At 43.3% G+C, this 24,029-nt stretch overlaps 2 protein-coding genes across 2 annotated transcripts in view; both read right to left on the bottom strand.

Annotated features, from left to right (window-relative positions):
• Positions 1–1,201: 1,201 nt before the first annotated feature.
• LOC308066341 (hyaluronidase-4-like) lies at positions 1,202–15,768 on the bottom strand (the record flags this gene model as incomplete). Its single annotated transcript, XM_080393472.1, is given in 6 exon segments — positions 1,202–9,547; positions 9,551–9,655; positions 9,657–10,034; positions 10,038–10,130; positions 10,134–10,182; positions 15,692–15,768. Coding segments are annotated over 6 exon segments (807 nt in total). The 3' UTR covers positions 1,202–9,442.
• The window catches only part of LOC308066528 (hyaluronidase-1-like), a 41,298-nt gene continuing 18,470 nt past the window's right edge, over positions 1,202–24,029 (bottom strand). Inside the window, exon 4 of the mRNA XM_080393956.1 lies at positions 1,202–23,445. Coding sequence (XP_080250082.1) covers positions 23,017–23,445 — 429 coding nt within the window. The 3' untranslated portion in view covers positions 1,202–23,016. The remainder of the gene's footprint in view (positions 23,446–24,029) is intronic.

Raw genomic sequence — 24,029 nt, 5'->3', positions numbered from 1 at the left:
AAGTATAATAAAGGATTTTGCCATCTATAGAAACACCCACTTCTTCCCTCCCAGGAGTTATGAGTAAATCTTTTGTATCACGTTGCTTTAACTGAATGCTACTTCAGTCTGTGTTGCTTTCTAATAAAGGGTGATTTTCATGGTAGCAGAGGCATGTATTAGTCTTTATTTCAGAAATTCAGTCTTTTAAACTAAGGACTTTTTCCTAGATGCTCAGCTGCCATCTCTTCTGCCACTCTCTGGGAGACACAAGCCATTGTCCCCTTAGTTTAACATGATGGCTCTGACAGATACAGCGATGACTAGGAAAGCCTCCGCCTTCCGTACTGTGATCGTTTTGATGACCTGTGCCTGAAGATCTGGAAAAAGGCTAGGCTTTTCTTTGCTGAAGATCAATTCCCTGTGAAGCAGGCAACTGCAGAGCTGCTCCAGATCTGAACAGATCTTCAGAGAATCCGTGTTCAAGCCTTCACCAGCCAGGTCCAGTGAGGGTTAAAGAGAGCGCCACGTTTTCCACAGTCACATCTAAGGTGCAACTGCAGCCTGGAAGATTTCAACATAATCTTGCATGTCTGCTGAGAGAGAAATTTTGTAGAAACACAGATGTCAGGAAGAGCTAATAAGCTCCTCTTTCAAGAACTACTGTTTACCCAGAATCCTAGCAGAACATAGATTCATTGCAATAATTAAGACATAAGGTTTACTATCCTTGGAATGGCAGAGTGTTGACTTTCTGTTCAGGAGGCTTACCTTTACCTTATAGAGAGGCATGTGCTGAACAACAAATCTTTTTTGAATAAGGATCTGAAACATCTTTTTTGGATAGGGTGGTGGTGTGACACTTCTGTCAAAACAAGAAAAGAACCTGGATCCAGATCTCCTGGCATGTGCATTGATGAGTGATTATCGTCAGCTCTGTTCTAGTTCATACCGAATTTCTCCTTTTCCACTCCCTCAAAACACATTTTTAGGCAAAACACATACACAAATTCCCAAAGAATCAGAAGAACAGGGGTAACAACAATTAATATCTCACTTCTAAATGCTGAGGAAGTCATGTGTAGCTGAGACTTCATTTTCTGTAGGGAGTTTGTATGGTATACCAGTTTGTGAAGTGATCTAAGTAATCCACCCAGCTGGCCAAGCTCATATAACAGAGGAAAGCCACAGTAACTCTGAATCTTTTTTTTTTTTTTTAAAAAAAAACAGGCTGGTTCAGAAAATCCTATCTTAAAGTGGGAGCCCAGTAGCAAATTGAGGGACTAATTCAGCAGGTTATGGTTCAATATAAATTAAGTTTTAACTGTAATACTGTAATTTACTGAAAATTACATACCTCAGACTTCCACCAGTGGAGCACAAGGAGGAAGTATACACAAGAAGATACAAGTGATCTGTAATTTGTTCCATTATTCTCAATACAATGACAATGGTGATTAAATTTTTCAATATAAGCATAATCTGTCATAACTGAGAGTACTAGGGCTCAGACAGGTAGTTACTCTTTAATCCCCTCTACACAAAAATGAGAATAGTAGAAACAAACTCCTATTAATCTGACTCATTAAGTGTACTTAGGAGTCCTATTCCCATCAATTTCAATACAGAATTCAATTAAAAATGAATGTGCAAGGCAATCTGTACAGTGTTTAAAATGCTATATGTGGCAGTGTTATTGCTGAGTTTAACCATCATTTCAGGGAGTTAGGCACCAGAATTATGCCAAGGCAAATCTATTTTGCACTTGACTGTCAAAATGATTTGCAGCAAAGCTCCAGCCTGGGATTAAGATCAACATCCAGACATCTGGAACTGGTTGAGTGATAAAGAAAAATCCCTGTCTGTAAGATCAAGCAGCAGAAATGGGCAAGAAGGTGCAGCATTACCCTTCAGCTGCCTCGAGGCTAATGGGAGGAAAATAATTTAGTACTGAATAAGTTAGGATGATTGGGACAAGGGCTGCCTACACGAGATCAGAATTTCTGATTTAATTTGAAACACTAACTTAACCTTGCTGTCACTTGGATCTGTACCACCTAACTGGCTACACATGCAGATGGGGCTTTGCCTGATTGGATCTAGATGAAGGAAGAAGGCCATGAATTTTACAGACCCTTCACGGTATGACTGCGACCAGGTGCCAGCTTCAAACATTTGTCCCTTGCCAGTAAATAGAAACAAAAAGAGAAGATATCTTTGTCAACGTAAAGGCAGTGAGAAATGTGGTACAACATGTCAGTACCAGAGGATTACTACAAATGGAAATTCCAAATAACCTGAAATTCAGAATTAGTATCAGATTTCCCATTTCAAAGTGACTCATAGAAAAGCCTAGGAGGGTGATCAGCAGGTAATGTCAGAGCACTTTTCCTTATGTTCTGTTCTCATTCACAACTACAAACCCATTTCAGTAACCTTGGTTGCCTCTGCTAAAAGACAAAATGTACTGAAAATTGTACACGATTTATTATTCATGAGATATATGCAGGTTTTTAGCTGACTGTTAATCTTCTGGCTAGGTGAAAGAACATTTAAGGTTATTCTCACACCTTATATCAGTAAATATTGTCAAATACTAAATCACATAGGATTTTTATCTAAAAAATCTAAAAACCTAAATCAAAAAATCTAAAAAATTAAATCATATAGGTTTTCTAAATGCTTAGTAGCCTATCAAAACCTTTAACAACTTATAAACTATTTTAGATGCTTTTAAGGTATCTTTTGTGTTTAGGTGCCTACACAATCTTCTTCCAAACCTGTTTTTGCTTGTAATGCATGCCTTCTGATTTATTTTAGGAATGTTCTAGCATGGAAGAGGCACCTATCCAGGCCTCAAGATCCTTGTGGTGTAATTCCCTGGAAGGCACCCCAGCTCGATGCAAGGCTTATCGAAACTAAGGGAAATTTACCAGTGACTTTGTCATATGGCTTTGGGTCAGACCATCAAAAGCATTGACTTAATATTTCTGTGCTTATCATCTCTCCTCTGATTTTTGTTTCATATATTATTTTCACATGATACCACTACGAAATTTTTAGCCTCACAAAACGTGAAAGGAAGGGTCACAATTTGTACTGTAATAAGAGAAAGTTTGTTTATTATACTTAAAAGCGTTCATTCTCATGGATGTACAGAGATTAGTTAATTTTATCACTACCATTTCAACAAGATAAAATGAATTTCAATCCTCTGCAGGGAAAAAGCCTACAACTAGAGTAATTTTTTCCACTGTCAGTTTCATTGACATGCTGCATTATCTTCTGCATACCATGTGTGAAAGTTTTAACCATGCAGCTGCTGAGAGCCCAGGTGCAGATTTTCAGGCCTGTTTAGGTGTTCAAATGCTACTGAAATCCATAAAATAATTTAGTTACCATAATGCTCAGTTTTGGCATGTCTAAATCTTAATGATATGGACACTGAGAGGAACCCACAGTCTGAAGTCTCAGTAGCCTGATTCATTATAGGATGCTTATATGATGGTTAGATCCCTGGAAATAAATTTGCAAATACCGACACATCAGTTGAGGATTGCAAAACATAGCCAACAGGAAACCCGAGGAGAAAAAACAAAAATCCAGGTTAACATGTTAGTTTCTAATTTAATTGTTCCAATTCAATATATATATTGGGCAGGAAAAATCTGGCCCTGGGTACCTGGGTGCATGTTTGGATACCAAGGAATATCATAACATTTATATAAAACGCATTAATGCATTACAGACAGTGACTAATTTAACATATTCACAGAAAGGTTTGAAATTTGGTTTTATAAAACACTGGTTCTCTTTCCTGTTGTTTAGTTACTATGAGCAGTAAGCTGTGACCTTAATGAAGACAGCAAGAAGAGTCAAAACTAACAGCTAATCCAAGGCCACTCAGAAAACATTAAGAGACATTTTGTTTCCTATTAGCATGTACTCCAGTCCTACAGCACAAGCAGAATGTCAAATGAATCATTTTTATGCCTTTCCCTTGAAAAATCCACAACAGCACTTTGATTTTAACAAACTGCATTTTTTCTGAGAAAGCTGTTCCATTAAAAAAAATAACCAATCAAATTAACTCTAGTTTTCTTCACTACAAAAATATGCTTTAGAAAAATTTTAGTGCATCTCCTGCATGTAGTTTTTGAAAGAAATAGCCTGAATTTATTATTTTTTTTAAAGGAGGATCATTCTAAACTCAATTTACTTCTTATTGATTGACTGTGGTTTAGTCATACTCCCCCCTAGCTTAAATGGAATTTAAAATATTTCTTTCTACAATGGAGTTGTCTTCTACAATGAAAGTTTTTCTCACTTGCCTTCAAGAGCTCTAGTAACATAGTGTTTGTTCACCTTACAGTTGGTTTGTCTAGCACAGTTATTATGGCAATAGCTCACTGAGGTTAGATATGTGGGTAATAGCATATGTTTGAAGAATGAAAAGCTGCTAAGAGGTGCAAACCCATGAAGGTCTAAGTCTGATGGGTTCTTTATGGTTCCAGGACAAAAACAGGATAATGGAGGCCAGTGGGGACTGGATGGTATGTTTCAAACGTTTGCCTGGGTCAAATAGAAAAAGCGCAGGGCACTCAGCACAGGTCTCATAGACTCCTTATTTGTCTTACGGCTATTTGTCTATTGTTTTTCCAGCTACAGAGATTCTAATATAAAGACATGATTATTTCACATATATATTATATGTGTACATATACATCTTCTCACGCATATTATTATATAACACATTGGTGTATATATGCCATATATATCGGTGTTGTACAATACATTTGGTATATATACAGTATACCAAATGACTTGTAATGGCTTCATTCAAGTAAATTCTCTTTCAGGAATACTTAGTCCCTGGGAAGCTGGGAAGCTGAGAAACTAGAGGTTCACAGAGTGCCCTGGAGAGTTGCCAGGTATTCCTTCTGCTCATGGTCATCTCTAGAAAAACATTCTTCTCCCTGCTGACTGGAAGGATAGCCCTGGGAGCCTTTCCACCCCCTTCAAAGGACAGATCTTACAATGGCAGTTGGGACATAAATAAGTTTCTTGCTGAAGATGATAAACTTGTTGATTACACCACTAAAATAGCCTGGGGGTGCTTTCATTATCTTTAAATTTAAAAGTCATTGTATTATTGTCATAGATTCAGGATGGAAGTAGACCTGGATGGAGTTCCTGCTCCCAGCACTACTTGTTAATTTTATTTTAAATAGCTAAAATGTAAAAAAACACAGGGAGACCCTTGGTTGTTGGATTAGAGGATACGGATTCCTTTCTCAGTAAGTACACTAATCAATACTTTTGCTTCCTGATCTCCTGACTCTTTCATTCCTTTCTACCTTGTGGAGGGCTCAAAGCATGAATACCTCCATCATGCAGGACATGAAAGAGGAAATCATGGGCTTGAACTCACTCCAATGGAAAAGAAACTAGAAACCTCCCCTCATCTTTCATTTTCTGGGAGGATGCTGTATCCAGTATGCCATCCAGTAAGAGGCAGATATGGGTAGACTCTTCCTCTCTTTACAAAGGGAAAAAGTGAACCTCACACTACATTTTTCAGTAGTAGAAGGCTTCTGCTGTCTGGGTTGTGGCTGTCAGCTGGGCAGAAACCTGGCTTCTAGCCTCCTAAACAGCCTAACCTCGGCAGACGGGATCAAGGGCCAGACATATTTCTGTGACTTGTGTGTTTTGGACTCAGGGGGCCACATTGTCCATGCCTTATCGACATTAAACCTCAGGGCACAGCTGCAGGGTTTGGGTTGTGTCTGGAACCATGACATTTCCAGTCCCCAGCTGTAGAGCATGTGAGGCTTTTTGTTGGATCTGCTTTACCATCCCCCTTAACTGACTGAAACCAGCCCTTTGACTAAGACAGTCATTAGTGAGGATGCACCAGAGGCAAAGGAAGCAGGCAGACCACTGCAAATCTTCTGGGTGAGACAGTCTGCAGAGCTCCCTGGATGGTCATTAGCACCTTTAACTTGCCCACAGTCAGTTCCTTCATAACCCTGGTAACAGTGGCAGACAAATATCTCTGCCATGATTTGCAGATCTTCATTTGATGCTTCTCTTCTCACAATAAATCCTTGATCCTCCAAGGCATCTGTCCAGAAGCTCTCAGGATTCCAATGTAGGTATGCCGAGGCCCTCCAGGTTCTTCACACACATCATGCATTGTCCCAACAAAGGTGCCTGCTGAACAGCTCAGCTGCTGCTGTGACAGTGGTAATGTAGGGCCCTAATTCAGAATCAATTAATTTTTGAACTTCTGTCCAATCGCTCTGTACATGGTAGAAAAAAAATAATTAGCTGATGTGAAACTAATCACTCTACATTTACCTTTCACGTTATGAAAAATATGCAATATTAAGCAGCCTGCATTAACGAATTCATCCAGGATAACTTAAATCTGACTAATTTAAAGGATTATTAGGAACTTTTATACAGAAAATGTAACCCAACTGAGGTGTAAAGTACTTTAGCAACTTGCTGTCCCCAGAAAACACCACAGTCTGTAGATCTACAAACAAGCCGTGATGCATGCTAGAAACACAGGTGATGATAGCATGGCTGTGTGACAAGACTGGGGGTCCTGAGTTGATGGAGATGTTCCAGACCTTGCCTTTGTCACTTGACTGAGTTGGAAGGAAGTTCACCCTCCTGTTTGACTCCGATAGAAACGACAGCTGAATATTTAAAAAAATTAGCTGAAGTAATTGAATTTGCTGAGGACAAATGAACACTTACTTTCAGCCATTCATTCTCATGCTGGCTGGGTTTTCTATACTATCTTCCAGGAGAAAAGCAGCACACAACACCCATTTCACACAGATTTATGGGCAAAGTCTTTTCTCATGACAAAGTTAGATGTGTGGCTGTCTGAAAGCTCCAGGACATGATGGAGCCTCAGAAATGAATCTCTGATTTCAGTGTCTAGGTCTGATATCATGTAATACAAAAACTCTCCATTTGATCTCAACAGCTTGCTTCATTTTACTTGCTCGCACACAGGAATAAATAACCTGACAAATTGCTGGGCACCAGTGGTACACCTAAGCTGGTCTGACTGATGTGCTAATCAGACTCTACTTGATTTCCTAGTGCTTTATTCAGCTGGAAAGGATTCTGACCAGGATGATAACTATTGAGGAACAATCGTGAGGAAATGTCTGGTATTAGCCATTGGCTTCCTTCCCTACCGCTGGTTGCCTGTGAGCCTCACAAGGCCTTGTTGAGCCAGGAAGAACTGACCATGTTCCATGGTCATCCTGACCGGGGGACAGCAAGTTAAACAGTCAGCTCTGTTGGTACCAACTGCTCAGAACTGGTGTGATCAGACAGTGTCTATTCATAGGATAAAATGAGGATCTTACACATTGCATTTAAATCAGGCACAGGTGTACCTCTGAAGAAGTTCAGTTCAGTCTTCCCAAACAAGAATGCCTGCAGCTCCCAGGGCACTCTCTCCAATAGTGTTAATAAGATATTACTACAGGGAAAAGAGTAAAGCCAGCACTGTCAGGCTAATTCAGCATTTCACAGCCTTTCTAAAATAATCCAGTGTTTTTTTCTGTGACTTCCCTTGGACTACATTTTTTTTTCATTCTGGTCCCTAAGAACAATATTTTATTGTGGCTACAGGTTTGCTGTCTAGAGTACAGAGATTATTAAACAAAAGTTGCAAACTTAGGTACTTCCTGAGGTGTTGGTAATAAGCAAGTGAACAAACACTGGGAAGGAATTGCATTTTAATTTCTTTTGATGCAAAATATAATTATTTTATATCTCATCCATTACTAGAAGCAACTAAAAACTTTGCATTAAAGTGGGGTTTTTAACATGAGAACTCCCCAGAGCCTTTCCTCAGTTCTGTTTTTGCTGATAAGGGGAAGGAGAGAGCCATTTTGCTGTGTCAATCAGCTGTTTTCCAGTCCCTTTCCAATTTGAAAGCTTTGATTCCACAGGCATGCATTGTTCTTGCTGCTTTCCCTAGGAGCTCACTCAGATTCTTATAGAACCTCAGAAAAAATGACTGAAAATAGGCACACACTATAGGAGGGAGAGTGTTGGCATTGTACAACCTTAAATGAAAGGGAAAATGCAACACTTGGCAAACCTTAAGAATTTCAGTTTCAATTTCCGTGCTCTTTCTAGGTTTGTTTCAGAGAGATATCTTTCACTGTACCTTTTCCTCATATTGTAGGCTGTAAGGAGAGAGTATTTGATGCTTGGATGTTTATCCTTAATGTGAACAGTGATTATGGATCAGCAACAAGTCAATTACTGTGCCACAAGCACTGGATGTGAAAGACCACTGATACGCAAGTGACTCCCTAGACATCATCATTGATTTAAGGGAGATCGAGGGCCACAGAACATCAAGAACCAAAGCAGAAAAACATCACAGGAGTTAGTTGCCTGAAGGGGAAAAGAGGCAGCAACTGGGCATAAAATGGCAAAGGGGTTGCACAGCAGCCTGCAGCAGTTATTGGTGTCCATCTGTCCTCTTCTAAAGGGCAAGCTGCATCAAACCACCAAAGCAGGTGTCTGCACCTCCTTTAGTGCCTAAGAATAGGCATTTGCCTTCAAGACAGAGAAACATAACCCCTTACTGGGAAGTGTAGTGGGTGATGGCAGCGCTTAGGAGGGTAGTGGAACCTAAGAGGACAGAGAGCTAATGCTCCTTCCCAGACAGAGTCCTGGCTTCAGACTCTGCACCTGGGCTGAAAGACTGAACATTGGCTTTAAAAAGTGAATACAGCATACTTGCTAAACTCTGAACCACAGAAATTGAGACCTGTTGGTAGTGTAGTCACTGTCCACAGGGAAGAATGAAGCCAGGGCTCTGACAGATAGTTTAGGCTGCTTTTTCACAGGAAACATACTGTCTTCATCCAGTTTCTGGGAGGATATCCAGAATCACATAAAGGACTAGGGTAAGGCACTGATCTTGAAAATATTTGTGTGTGTTCAGCTGATGTGAACAGCACTCCTTGGTTCTGGTGTACCATTTGACTGGTCCGAGGTAGGTATGGGACTAAATTCAGTTTTTGAGATAGGGGCATGCAGAAAGACTGCTGGTTTCAATTTCCCATTCTGATGTAACACTAAGCAAGTTGCTAACATCCCCGCCTCAGTTTCCCTTATATAAAAGGGGCAGCTATGTGGGGATTAGTTAGTGATTGCATACCTGAGCAGAAGAAAGTACATCAGGGAGGATTAATATAATAACTGCCTCCTACATACTACATAAAATTGCTGAAATCCTTTTAATCCATTCAAATGCATGTTTGAGTATGGCACAGTGATGAATTAAAGCAAAAAAAAATATAAAATATGTGTTTGAGGCTGCATTTTTTTCTTTGGAACATTGAGCTTTTTAAAGCATGTGGACAATTAACATGAACCCGCAGAGCTGGCCCAAGTAGGAGGTTTTCCATCCTCATGTACCATCTGCAAGCATGGTTAAAGCATAAATGCAGCCCACGCTGTTCCAGCAAAAGCTTACCATAAAGACAAATAATAAAGGTTCATCGCTATAACCTAATCAAGTATACACAAATATCGGCAAAGCATAATCTTGGGATGTCATGGAGGAAATCCTTATGGATTCATCCAACCAAAACTGAGAAAAGTGAGAAAAGTGCAAAATATTTTTGACTGTTTCCAAGGGGTTTCTTAGTGTCAATGGAAGGATACAGGGCTGCACTGCTGTTCCAGAGCCAGGAAAGTTCACTGTTCCTCAAAACTTCACTCTCTGGGCTGGAACCAGCGTAGTTCTGATCACAGAAATGGTAATTATGACAGTCAGGGTATAAATAGTATCCCCACAGGCCCTTTGGTCTGCTTTTCATTCCTAATTCAATTGTTTCCTTCATAAAAGCTTTTGCACTTTCTTCAGAGGAAACTCTGGTGAAATATTCAACATCATTTGCTGAAATACTCCCTTCCATTTTGCTTATGAGTTTCCTGGACTTTCTTCTGTAGACATTTTTTGCATCCCAGTTGTGGGCCAACCAAACTCCCCAGTGCTCTCAGTCTACAACAGCTAAGGCACCGAAGCCTTTAGCTGGGATGTAATAGTTCATGTCACAGCCGTCTTTTTCCAGATGAGTTTGCAAACTGAAGTTCTAGGGTAGGCCACCGTTAACAGGCACTTCCTGAGATGTGTCTGCCCTCTTGCTTTAGCTAATGGACTTCCAATCATATGGATATTTTCAAGTTCAGTACGACATCATATGTCAGGAACCGCAGGTCTGTCAGTGGTTCCAGGCAGCTATGGACGGCTTGCTCTCCCAAACTGGTGGTCAGGCTGGTTTCACAGCAAGGGAAGTCTGGATGAGTGCTATGCACAGCCACGCTAGGGGCTGGAAAGTGAACAGTCCATAACAGTGTCCCATCTTCAGGTACCCATGCTTTCATGACTTAAGAGACACTATTAGGCAGACCTTCCAGTTTGTCTGTAGAACACAACAGAAGAGGCATTAGTAACTTCTTCCATATCTAGCTATATGAATTGGTATCAGCCACTTCTAAGGTATCCCCCATGCAGACACTGAAGAAGCAGAGTGAGCACAATCTAACTCAAAGAAAGGGGTAAGATTCCCAGCTAAGTAAGTCTGTGACAGTCAGTGTAACCACTGTTGCTTGTCTCATCAATCCAGGTCTTACTGAAATCATCAAGAATGTCGCCATCACTTCAGTGGGCCCCAGAGTGTCTTAGTGTCTGTGGCTGTTGCAATTGGAAAGGTTGATGAAGGAAGGGTTTCCTTATTCTTCAAGCTCTTGCAATAATAACTAGCTATATATAGGTAACTATACAATCAAACCTTGGCTTTTATCACCATTTTCACAGCTTCATGAACATCCTGACCTGTCTAGTGCAGTGCCAGCCAGAGATACTCCAAATAGCTCTAAACAATATTTCATTGTCATTGTGCAGTACCATAAAGGGATACAAGTTCAACTCTTGACAGCAAGAAAGCAGATCCATGCTTGCTCGGAGCTATTTATTAGCCTGGCTGCACTACCACATGGAGCTAGCACCTTCCAGACCAGCTCCAATAGCTCTACACAGCACTGCAGTGTGCAATGTGGACTTTGATGTTAAGGCCTGTGGCCACTGCTATGAGCAGAATCATTAGTCAGAAGTTCCCAGCCAGTTATGTGTGTATTGAGCAGAAAAGAAACCAAATATACAGCAAAACCTACATGCTTATATGTAAGTGAGAGATATTCTTACCCATTTTCTAATTCCAGGCGCCTCCCTGCATTCAAAACCTTGGGGAAATCCCACAGTGCTTTTCAACCAACCAGCAGGGATGATAATGGATTTGTATTTGAGTCCTCCTTGTTTTTCTTCAGCAGGATTTGCTGAGTATCTATCAGAAAGTATATACCATACCTAGAAACTAAACTCAGCAAAGCTGTTCAGGGCTTTTCAGCATTAGAAGCCAAACTGAATTTTCTCACTAGAAGGCTGTACAGCTGAAGCTGGAAGGTGGGGACTTGCTCTCGTGAGGAGACAACCAACGAAAGGACCAGCTTTAGAGAGTCAGGCTTGCTGCCCCATCACCCCAGAGGGATGGAGAGGAGAGGCAGGGTGCTCCTGCCAGCCCAGTAGCTCTGCCCCTTACACCAGCCCCTGCCTGGGACCAGCATGTGCTTCTGGCTTCCCAGGAGAGCTGCAGGGAGGGAGGCTGCAGCAGCAGTGCCCAGCAGTCTGCTCCGCTTTGCCAACAACCAACTGGGAAACGCAGAGACCTTGCTGTGCTGGAGCATTGTTGCTGAGCACTGCTCTCGCAGTTCACAGTTTATCAGTCAGAGCTGTAAGAAAATCCTGCCAGAGGGCGGCAAATCCCTACAATTATTCTTTTTTTTTATATTGCAGCATGTGATTCTAAACTGCAGCTTGTTGAGTTCCCCCCATGAGAGCTGTACCACCATCCTGCCCCTCTGCTCCCACGCCTGTCACAGTCTGGTTCACAAAGGTGTCACTAGCTGGGCTGGGCACATCCCCCAGGTGATTTACCACAGGTTTCAGGGTGTACTTCCCATGAAGGACCTATGTCACTTGGCACTAGTGTGCTAGTGACATGCACCAGCAGCCACCAGTGTTCTGGGGCACCTCATGGCATCTCACCCTAGGGCAGGCAGGGCCAGCAGTGCCCAGCTGCTCTCAATGGGGACTGCCTGCTGGTGGAAAGGGGGGGGGGCCAGCACTGCCCTGCGCCGTGGGTCTGCATGTCCCTCCTTGGGCAGGGCTCAGGTTTAATTAGCCCTATGCTTTACTGTGTGCTTGACATACCGATTTGCTGCCCCAAAACCCTCTGAGCTGACACATGGGAAAGGCAGTACCAGCAAGCTGAAAACAAAAATGGTAATAATAGTAATAATAATAATAACAACAACAACAACAAACAATAATAACAATAATAATATCACTATAGGTTATGAAAGACTTCAGGGAAGTGGCAGACCACCCTGCCCCCCCGAGAGAAACTTGTCACGGGGGACTTAACACAGAAAGATATTTGTAGTTGTTCTGTTGTTAAGAAGAAGACGGTTACTGGTTTATACTCTGTGTGAAGGTAAACCACCGACGTTTACTGACGTCTGATTTTATTCCATTTGATAGCCACCACACAAGCACACACATGCTCTATCTGGCAACAGGCTCTGAAGTCACTTGTTTGCAGCATGCAGAAAGGATGTTCTGTGTCCAAGCTCTGCTCAACATTTTTTTTCCCCTTTCCCTAGATATCTCAAATTTGTTTCCAGTTGTGCAGGACTGCGCTATACTAAAAAATTCTCCTCTTTTTGCTAGGTATTTCTTTCATTTGTATGTCTTAGGTGACAAAACCCAGAATGAATACATCCCATTATACCCCTTCTGCTAATTATATTCTTCTCTATAAACCAAGGCAACACGGAGGCAGCCCATTGTGGTGTCCAGCTGACAGAGGAAATGCACAGTGGGCAGCAATTCCCAACAGAGAGAAAGTAGAAAACATATGTCTTTATTAGACAGAAAACAACTCTAGCTAAAACTAAGCAAAATCAGCTTAAAACAGACATTTCTGAATTGAATAGACATGGAGGGAAGTACTTGAACCAGATCACAGGCTACTGCTGAAAAAGAATAACTGGCTATAATGATATGAAAACAACTAAGCATTCATCAGAGGATATAAACCCTGTGTTCCTCTCCCCCCACTTAATATAGAGCTGAGGAACACACTTTCAAGCTTTGGCATTTATCTTGCAACAAAAATCCTACTCACGTAACGCTACACTATTCATATGTAGGGATTAGAAAAATTACAAATTATGAATAAAGACAATGATCTTTTCTACTTTCTGGTTAACATTTTAACAACAATATGACATTGATGCAGCACAACCTTGATAGGCTTAAACCAGGCTGTCTCAACAGACAAGCCAATTGCCAAATACCCTTATCACAGACGTGCATGGTTTTTGAAACAAGAATTTTCACACCCATGGAGATCTAATAAAACCCCTGGATTTTTACAGAATAATCCTATTGTTGACTTTTTATGAGCAAAGCTAAAGCTGATACACTCAGAAGTCTGACGGACTGGAACAGGTTTCGTCCAGCTGAAGTCATGCTGTGAGAAGCGAACCTTGCTTTCTGTGCTGGATCTGGATTTGGAGGCAATGTGCTCAGAGGCTGGTGACCCAGAAGATGACCCCAAGAGCCACAGAGCCTGCAGCAGCCTCCGGGAGGATACTAAGGGAGGATGTATTGCCGCTGTCCTCTACCTTCCCTCATATGGATGAGGGATTCTTAGACAGGGGCATTCTTTAGTGATTTGCTTCAATGACATTCTGCAGGGCATCTCTGTTATGTTTGTAAATGCAGGGGACTGAATGTGCAGCATAATGAATACTAAAAATGGAGCAAGACCTCAGCTCACGATTATCTGACTGACCCAGTGACACTGACAGCTTATTCTACCTGAGATTCAAAACTTTATACAATGCTCAGAGTCCAGCTGGAGGCCTGTAGCCCCAGGGGTCAGTGCTGGGTCCGGTCCTGCCCAACCTTTCCCTCGGTGCCCTGGATGAGGGGACAGAGGCACCCTCAGCAGTTTGCTGGTGATACAGAACCGGGAGGAGCGGCTGATCCCCCAGGAGGCCGCGCTGCCCTTCAGCCAGGCCTGGACAGGCCGGAGAGCTGGGTGGAGAGGGACCTGATGGAGTTCAACAAAGGCCCGTGTGGGGTCCTGCACCTGTAACCCCAGCACCAGCACAGGCCAGGGGTGACCTGCTGGGGGGCAGCTCTGCGGGGAAGGGACTGGGAGTGCTGGTGGGCGGCCAGTTGCCCATGGGCCAGTGGTGTGGCCAAGAAGGCCAACAGAACCCTGGGGTGTGTTAGGAGGAGTGTGGCCAGCAGGTCGAGGTAGGGAAACCTCCCCTTCTATTCTGCCCTGGCGAGGCCACATCTGGAGCGCTGTGTCCAGTGCTGGGCTCCCCAGTTCAAGGGAGACAGGGAACTACTGGAGAGGGCCCAGCAGAGGCTACAGGGATGGTGGGGGGACTGGAGCATCTCCCCTGTGAGGGAAGGCTGAGGGAGCTGGGCCTGTGTAGCCTGGGGAAGAGACGGCTGAGGGGGGATCTTGTCAATGAATGTAAATATCTCAGGGTTGAGTGTCAGGAGGATGGGGCCAGGCTCTTTTCAGTGCTGCCCAGTGACAGGGCAAGGGGCAACGGGCACAAACTGCCACACAGGCAGGTCCACCTGTATATGAGGAAAAATTTCTTTACCTTGAGGGTGGCAGAGCACTGGGACAGGCTGCCCAGAGGGGCTGTGGAGTCTCCTTCTCTGGAGACATTCAAAGCTCACCTGGACGTGTCTCTGTGCCACCTGCTGTAGGTGAAGCTGCTTTAGCAGAGGGTTGGACTAGATGATCTCCAGAGGTCCCTTCCAACACTGATCATTCTGTTATACTATGATTCTGTCCTTATTTTATTTAATTATCCTCCACTTCGTGCTGCATAGATGTCTCTCATCCATAGACAATTACACCTAAGAGTGGTCCAGCCTGGGAGATTAGGCTTATGCTTAGTCCTGGCAAAAAGGCAGATTGTTTGATGGATTGATTTAATGGCCCACTGAAACATCCATAAAATCAACCTTTATGCTTAGTTTATACTTCCCTGATGCTCTTGATGCCAGTGACTGGGTCATTTTCTGGCATACACTGAAATAATTGCAAAGCTTCTTTGGCCATTTTCCAGCCTTGGCAAGGTTCTCCATGCTCCATACCACTATTTCCCCCCTGTTTTAAGCCCAGAGGTTTTGCAGTACCTTTCTTTTCCAAAAAGGGTAGCCCTTGCACTAGGAGCTGTATTTCAGATGCTTATACTATAACATCAACATAATGGCATCCATCCTGGAATAGCCTGGGTGGTCTACATTGTTACTACATTGTCTTTATGTGATAGCATATTAGAAAATTATATGGGTTATACCACATGCAAAGCAATAAGATTCACATTCTTTGAGGGTACATAAGCCTCAAGACTTGAAGACTGTGCTCAGGAGTGGGCTTAAACAGACTCTCAGGATGCCCAGGTTTCCTGCCACACTGCTGTTTTACTAATAGTTCCAAACACCCACACTGCAGAGCCACATTTGGGAGATGTGCTTAGAGAACCACAATACAGCATAGCCGTTTTAGGACACCAGAGCTGCTTGGGGTCTCCCTCTTCTGGGAGCTCCTGAGCATATTCTGCATCCATGCTGCATGGATGGAGGGCATTTTTGGACCAGAAATGGCATGTCATTACCACCCTTTTTCTTCCTGAATCTCTGAGGGTGAGAGAAAAGAGCAAACACCAACAGATTAGTGCTGACTTACTCTTATTCCTCATAGCATTTTAAATTGCATTGAACTGATTGCCTTAAGAAGTAGCTTTCCTCTCTGTCCATTTTCCTGATTCAGGTGTATGGTAAATCCTAACTGAAGACTGAATAAGTGATGCTTGATGTTCTGAGCGTATTCTTCTCACAGAAATGAAACAAAAGGTTAACCCTGCACAATAGGAAGGAGCTGACTCTCCTCCCACTAACCACCTGCGAGTCCAGCAGAAGTACTTTGTATTTACACCAAGGTAAGATCTTGCCCCCAAACTGTGCAGAGCAAACACCCACATGCACACTGGAGTGATTACAGCTTGTACCCAGCCCCAGCAGATTTGGGTGACGTTCCTTTCTTCCTACTCCTACAGAATAGCTGTAACACAACAACAACAAAACATTTGATTTCCCCCCACCCCCCCACCCCACTAGCTGAGTATTACATTAGAAGTAAATGTTATTGTTGGAGGAAATACAACAATTCAGTGTTGTCGGTCTAAGGGATTATTGCAATTATTTTAAGCCGGGAGTCATGTAAACCTCTGTAAGCCTCATGTATAGATGGAAGCTTTGAACAAACCTAATGAGCCTTGCTCAGTGGCCATGCCCCAGCACAGTCTCTCCATCTAGCTCTCATCAGGCATCATAGGACCTGCTGCTTTGCTGGGAGCACAGAGGGGATATTTTGAGGAACTGCTGCTGACCGTCCTAGCAACAGCTGTTGGGTGCTGGGAACTAATGGAGTAACGCCAGCCTAAAAGGAAAATTCCAAGGTTGAACAAAGCAAATATGAATATTTCACGCCTGCTTTCCAGCTACTGAAAATTGATAAAGATATACCATCTTACTTCAGATGAGGTTGTGCCACTTTAAGAGTGCAGAAATCACAACAAAATTGCAACAGGAGATTTCACTCTGGAAAATCAAAAATCAAGCACTTTCTGTCAGAAGTGAGGTAACTCTACCACTCAAATTAGCATCTCCGCTGCAATCAGGTCTGTTTATTATTGGGTTTTAATCCAAGTATACTCAGAGCTGAGTATAGCTGCTGAGAAAGGAATGCAACAACAGTGTTTACACATCACTACTCCTTCTAAATCAAGGTGCATCAGTACCTGAATTCCTACAGAGGCCCAGGGAGAGCATGTCTTGGTGCTCACTACTTCTAGGTTTAGAAAAAATGTTATTTGTCCCAATTCCATGCAATAAGGTTTGATGCTGAGACTTAAGAAAAGAGTTCTTCTCCGTGGAGCAGCCCAAAGTTTCTGAATGGCTTCAGTTCATACTTGTGTTAATTAACCCCATGCAATCAACATCACTTACCATTGTGGGTACTCAAGGACTTTGCAGGACCTTTGTGCATGTCTCAGTTTCACCAGGCTTGAAGAAGAACCTTTGATAGAGCAGCAGAATGCCATGCACTGGCCCTGCCTCCACCCTGTCCCCCCAAGGTTAGCTTGCATATCACCTGGCGGCAGTGCTCCCCTGTCCCCAGGTCCCACTGTAGCCCACTGAGGGTGAGGAGGGGCAGGAGGAAGATCAACATTGACACCAGGGCTTTTTCTCTCCCACATAAGGGAAACCTGGCAGCCCAGCATGGGGGAGGCGATACCTGGTGTGAGTTTTAACATTCCCATTGGGAATCCTGTGTAGAAATAGAGAGCTGGATTCCTTGGGCATTAAAATGCTTGTATTGAAGCTCAGTTCCACTTTCTATGAGGAGAGGCACGAGCAGCTGTACACAGGGGCAAGGGTAGCAACACAAGGTGAATGCAAGCGTCAGCTTGAGAAAATGCAGCTGCCTTTGTGTACACAACCCACTGCCTGCACCATGGCCAAGGAGCGAGGTGGCAGCTCCGTAGGGTTTCCATAGCACATAGGGTGCGTGGACACAAAGCTGAGGAGAGGAGCAATTTCAGTAAAGGGAAAAAATAAATGCTTTTGGTTCTGCCCTGGAAACCAAGCATGTGAAGGAGCAATATAAAAAATGTTCTTAATCTGCTGTCTAATTGACTGAGAAGGTTATTACTAGCATGGAAACAAACATCATTTTTCAGAAAGCTGCCCACAAATGTCAGACTGTTTGAGGAGAAAAAGCAGGACTGATACTCTGGGCTGCTTTGCTTCTCATAGATATTGGAGAACACGTTAAATAAAAGCCAGGAGACTTCTTGCTGTAATGGAAAAGTGAGAAAGGAGCTCTGACTCTCTCTGAGAAAACAGGCTGCTAGCATGTTAAAATACCATCCTAGTCAAAAAATAAATAAATTGCCTGAAGGGGCCACATTTATTGTTGAAGTAGGAGCAGCTGCATGAGCAAAGTTTAAAATATTGTCCTTTGAAATCATAGAAGTCTGCTTATTTTTAGCTTGTTAGATGCTGTTAGCTTCCTGTATAAACGCAGTTACATAATAGACATAATCTGCACAGCAGCAGAGGCCATACATGCCAAGCCATAAGGTTACGCAACTGCCTCTGAGCTTGCTCCCACCAGGCAGCAAAAAAAAGCCTCACGCCCCTCGTAACTGGTCTGCTGCTTCTGGGCCAAACTTACAGGCACATGTATTACAACATGCACATGCATACGCGCATTCATATACACCTGTACATGTAGATATGTATGTATATTAACACACAGATATATCCCCTTGTTTTCTTACTACAGCCTAAATAAGGTATTAATTGAATCAGAAAAGTATTACTGTTGGATTATTCTGGTGACATTAAACAAGGGACAAACTGGTATGTTGTAACTATTTAAAGCAGCAAAGTTAAATCCTAAGCGCACACTTACTTTGGGAAGATGCTGAAACAATTCTCCCTCTTTTCTAATGTGACTTGTAACTGATCCTTAGCGCTGGGTGCACTATATTGTATGTGGAAAGCACACGGTGCCATTGCCGAATAAGAACAACTTAGGGGCTTTAGCACCCCCAAAAGAAGGGAAGCAAGCAGAGGAGCCTTTGGCTTCCTGTGCTTTTGCGGCAGCTGGGCAGCTGGCCTTGCACGGTGGTGCATGCTTTATGGTCCCACAGAGCACCAGGCTCCAGCCCACCTTGCATGATCCTGTCCTGCACCCACTCTGGTACAGGGCACTGATGCAGTGCCACATTGTGACCCTAGCCTGACAGGTGACCTAGGGCATAGTCACCTGTGGAGCTAAGGGGATCAAATGCATCTTGACTTTAGTACTGGCTGGTGTAGTTAGTGGTCCCACATGGAAGCACACAAGACATGGGAACCCTTACATGCATCTGTGCAACTTGTGCCTGCCCTCAGTCAGCAGCATGGCTGTCTCCAACCCCACCACTGGCACCTGTAGTTGTAAAGAACTTCCAGGGACATTGTCTAATGGTAAACCTGATTTTATAAAATAAAGGGCTCTAACTAGCTGAAATAGCAAAAAAATTGTAAAACTACATATGCTTAGATACTTGGTTCCTTCAATAATTATTAAGAAGCCGAGACCAAATTCTGATTTTGGTTTTCTACCTCAGACAACCTGGTTGTCTCAGGATACAGAACTGGGTTTGCAGTTCTTCCCAGAAATATATGAGCAAAATTCAAAGACCTTTGTTTGCAGGTGGAGGTAGTACCACAGGCACTCATACACTCTTCCATGTGAAGTAACCTAGACTAAAGAAGAGTCATGGGCAAACTTGCACATAAACTGACAGACCCCTAGGAATTTTAACAGGGCCCTGAGAGTGTACCCTAACAGAAAATATACATCACAAACTGAATCAGAAATATTGCCATTTCACCCACAGCATTTGTACACTTTGCATAAACTTCCCTTAATGTACCAGAATTTTAGCTGATGAAGACCTTATCTCAGTTTAATTGAGGTCCTGCACCTGGGGAGGGACAACCCCAGCACCAGCACAGGCCAGGGGTGACCTGCTGGGGGGCAGCTCTGCGGGGAAGGGACTGGGAGTGCTGGTGGGCGGCCAGTTGCCCATGGGCCAGCGGTGTGCCCTGGTGGCCAGGAAGGCCAGTGGGATCCTGGGGGCATTAGGAGGACCGTGGCCAGCAGGTCGAGGGAGGTGATCCTGCCCCTCTGCCCTGCCCTGGTGAGGCCACATCTGGAGCGCTGTGTCCAGTGCTGGGCTCCCCAGTTCAAGGGAGACAGGGAACTACTGGAGAGGGCCCAGCGGAGGCTACAGGGATGGTGGGGGGACTGGAGCATCTCCCCTGTGAGGGAAGGCTGAGGGAGCTGGGCCTGTGTAGCCTGGGGAAGAGACAGCTGAGGGGGGATCTTGTCAATGAATGTAAATATCTCAGGGTTGAGTGTCAGGAGGATGGGGCCAGGCTCTTTTCAGTGCTGCCCAGCGACAGGGCAAGGGGCAATGGGCACAAACTGCCACACAGGCAGGTCCACCTGGATATGAGGAAGAACTTCTTTGCCTTGAGGGTGACAGAGCACTGGGACAGGCTGCCCAGAGAGGCTGTGGAGTCTCCTTCTCTGGAGACATTCAAAGCCCACCTGGACGTGTCTCTGTGCAACCTGCTCTGGGTGAAGCTGCTCTAGCAGAGGGTTGGACTAGGTGATCCCCAGGGGCCCCTTCCAACCGTGACCATTCTGTGATTCTGTAGATTTATGATATCCAAATAAATTGTGTGTATGACACAATACAGTTTATTCTTAAAAGGCTACAGAAATAATGGAAACACTTTACAAAAAGTGTTACGCAACATTTTAAGAACATATTTCACTGACACAGTGCATAAGGATTACAGCGTTTTCACATCACATCTGGTTTTAGAACACAGGACAGTATTACATAAAGCAGGACCATCCAGTTTAAATACAGATTTGTGACAGCTATTTAGCAAAACTGAGCTAATAGTTTCTATGCTTTCAATACATTAAATTATGTGTAAGTTGAAGTTCCCCTTGAAGTTTATCATACTCTGAACTGAATAAAGAGCTAAAGCAGAATATATATAATCAGTAAAAAATATGTGAAATGGTAAACACTCTAGCTTCAGTCTAAAGGCATAGTTCTTAACAACTGTCAGTTTTTCTAAACTTTAGTTTTAATCCTTTCTCTCCCACACCAGAATAATGCTTTTTACCTTCACTTTTGCGATCACCCATTGCTGTTACACACTAGAAAGCAAAAGGTCAAGCAAAGCTCTCCTGTAGTTTCTCAGCACATGTTGTCACAGTGAATCACTGTAGCTAGCCCTAAGTCTCTTTAACTGAAGTCAGTCCCATTCCGGTGTCTAGGTATCATTGCAGCCTTAAGATACCCACTGCAGGTCTGTTATGAGTTGGATCTTTGGCTCAAGTGAATCTGAGCATCATGGCTCACACCAGCTGTGAATCTGGTCCTGGCAAACCAAAGTAAGTTCTTTTGTGGGGTTATCATGAAGAAATGTTCAGAGATAACAGCAGATTACAAAGAACATAGGACACCCAAGCAGATCATAATGCATTGAGACATGTTAATACTAATTTAGGGCAGTATCAGGAAGGGGGCCTGGCTCAGGGTCAGATTCAGATTTCTTACTCAGTTGAGCATCCTCTCCACATAGCCTTGCTGATTTTAAGTAAACTGCTACAGGAACAGGGTATTGTTTAATGTAAGCAGTGAAGTATGGCCACAAATGATCAATACAGACACTAGTCAGGGTAAAGAAAATGTCTTAGACCCACATGTGGGTTTCTTACTAATTTCTGTGTCCGTGCTCTGGAACAGTATTCAGTTCAATGCATCATACAAAAGCCTCAAAAGAAAATTATTTTAGTATCTTCCCTAAGCCAGAGACATGTAGGGAATTTTTTTGCCTTCAATCCAATGAAGGCATTCATTGTTTGCTACGTTGAAAGGCTGTATGGAAGACAGATAGGTCTTTGATGAAATACATTTGTTCACAAATGAACAGAGATCGATGAATAATTGCAAATGGACATGCCACAGCCTGACAGGATGGCGTGTTATGGATGCCAGATTCATCAGTAATCAGTAGTTCATTAAGTTATACCACCTCCAAAGAGGTCCCCACCTGAAGCCAAAGGCTGCAAGCCAAAATGTTGCTGGTGAGTAAGGTTCTTCATCTTCTCCTCCCCTGCTCAAGGCACACCAGCAGTGGGATGTCAGCCTGTTCCCATTTCCCAGTCGCTGACAAGCCAGTTTGGTCGGGTGACTGCACAACAGCAGCAGGAGAGCAGAGTTACCAGACCCATGTAACTAGCGAGCAGAAAGCAAAGACCTGCAGCAGCCCCAAAGACAGCAGTGATACCCAGCAGCAAGGCTGCCTGCTTCCCAGGGGGTCAGAGCAAGAGGAGAAGAGCTCTCCCATTGCCTGTCTGGGCAGAAGCACTGCAGGATGCCAGCTACCAGCATTGGTCTCAGAGGTCAGGAGCCCCTCACCTAAACGCATATACATTCTGCTGGTTGGCTGGTGCGATGGGAAAATGAACATTTGACACAATAACTGGCAATTGCAGAGATTTTCAGTTGAACGGCACCTTTGAAAAGGATGGCACAAAGCTACAACTGGAAATACTGATATGTCTAGAAATAATATTAATCAAATTAGGCCCTGAAATGCTTGACATACATTTTTTTTAAAGTGTGCACTGATGTATAACTTAATACTCTTCACATTGTCCATGCAGAAGCAGTAGGATCGGTACAGTGTGGTGGATGTGGCTCTGGGCACAGTGCTGCTGTTTACATAAAATGCCATTTGACTTCAAGCAAGAGCTGCAGTGAACAGTTTGTGATCCCTGGTGCAAATGAAGACTCTCCTCATCACCATATGTTAAATCATCCAGCCCTGAAAGAAAGAGTCTCTGTGTCCTTTTTTAAGCTTCTACATGGATGAATCCTTGTACAAGTTTATTCAACTTTTTTTACTCAGGTAAACTTCCACTGTTGCAGCAGAAGCTTTATCTGTTGAACATATGAGTAAAACATGAATTAAGAGTAGAGAGGTGGTAAAAAAGAGGAGGTTGCTTTCAGAATGTTTGATATCTGAAGCAATTCCAGGAGTGGGAGATGAAGAAACCAGAATAAAACCATCTAGTCAACAATGCCTTTTCCCTGTGCAGTAAAAACTTGCTAAGGAACATGACTTTTAGTGGCACCATTTCATACTTCTTTGCACCTCAGAAGATTTTAGTGTGTGGTACAAAGCAGAAGAAGCTGCATGGCTCCTAAGAGAAAGACATAAAGCTTTTGTTTTCTTGATCTACTGAACACAAGGTGAACCCAGCGCTCCATTAGCCTTTGGTCAGGCAATTCACAAAATATTCCTGTCCAGCCCTGGTAACACTGACACATGAATCTCTGCCTCATGGCTTCAATGTTCTCCAGGCTGGGTTCACCAGTGACCTGGAACCTGGGGCCCCTCTCTGAGTGACGGACTCGGATCTTAAAATTAGTGGGTGACAAATGGAGGTAAGCAGAAGAGTCGCTGTTTTGGCGGATACATCTTCCATTCTTCTTGCACAGGACTTTGCTACAGAGTTTGGCTGCTGAGGTCACATTAATTACATAATGTCCTAAGGGTCCATCAATGTACCGTTTAACCGTTGAGCAGCTGTCCTGTAGAGAATAAAGGACCATGACATATTTCTCAGTAGGTAGCATTGTGTCCAAATTTATTATATCTAAGAAGATGCCAGTACAAAACTGTTCTTAACTAAAGTAACCTGTTGAGAAAAATCTTGTTGGATTTACAGGCTGGAGTAATCTATTGGGTTTAATCCATGGGTAAGATTAGCAAAATATTGACCTTTATTACAGTGTTTATTTGGTGCTTGGTAGAACACACAATATTAGATTAGGGAGGAGTCTTAGTAAACAGAAAGAGAGTTTATGTGCTAATCTGAGACTAACTAATTCCTTAAGCAGAGATTTCTGGTAACTGCCAACCAGGAGCAGTGCATGGGACTTAGAGGCTTTCAAGCACATATTGAGTCACCTCTTTGGTCCTGATCTCTCTAGCTGCTTCAGTTTACAAGGAACCACATCATTTTCAGAAACAAGCACAGAAGTTGCTGCAATTGCGGCTAGAAAGTTCCAGTTTGGATTTCCCTCTTTCTCTGCCAAAGTCAGTGGTGCTTTGCCAGAGACTTCAGGAGGAGGAGAGCAGACTGCATGAAAAGCAGTGTGTACCAAAGCCCAGC

The sequence above is a fragment of the Falco punctatus genome (genome assembly GCF_963210335.1).
Source record: "Falco punctatus genome assembly, chromosome: 6".
NCBI classification, from domain to species: Eukaryota; Metazoa; Chordata; class Aves; order Falconiformes; family Falconidae; genus Falco; species Falco punctatus.
This window is presented reverse-complemented; position numbering and strand designations above follow the sequence as displayed.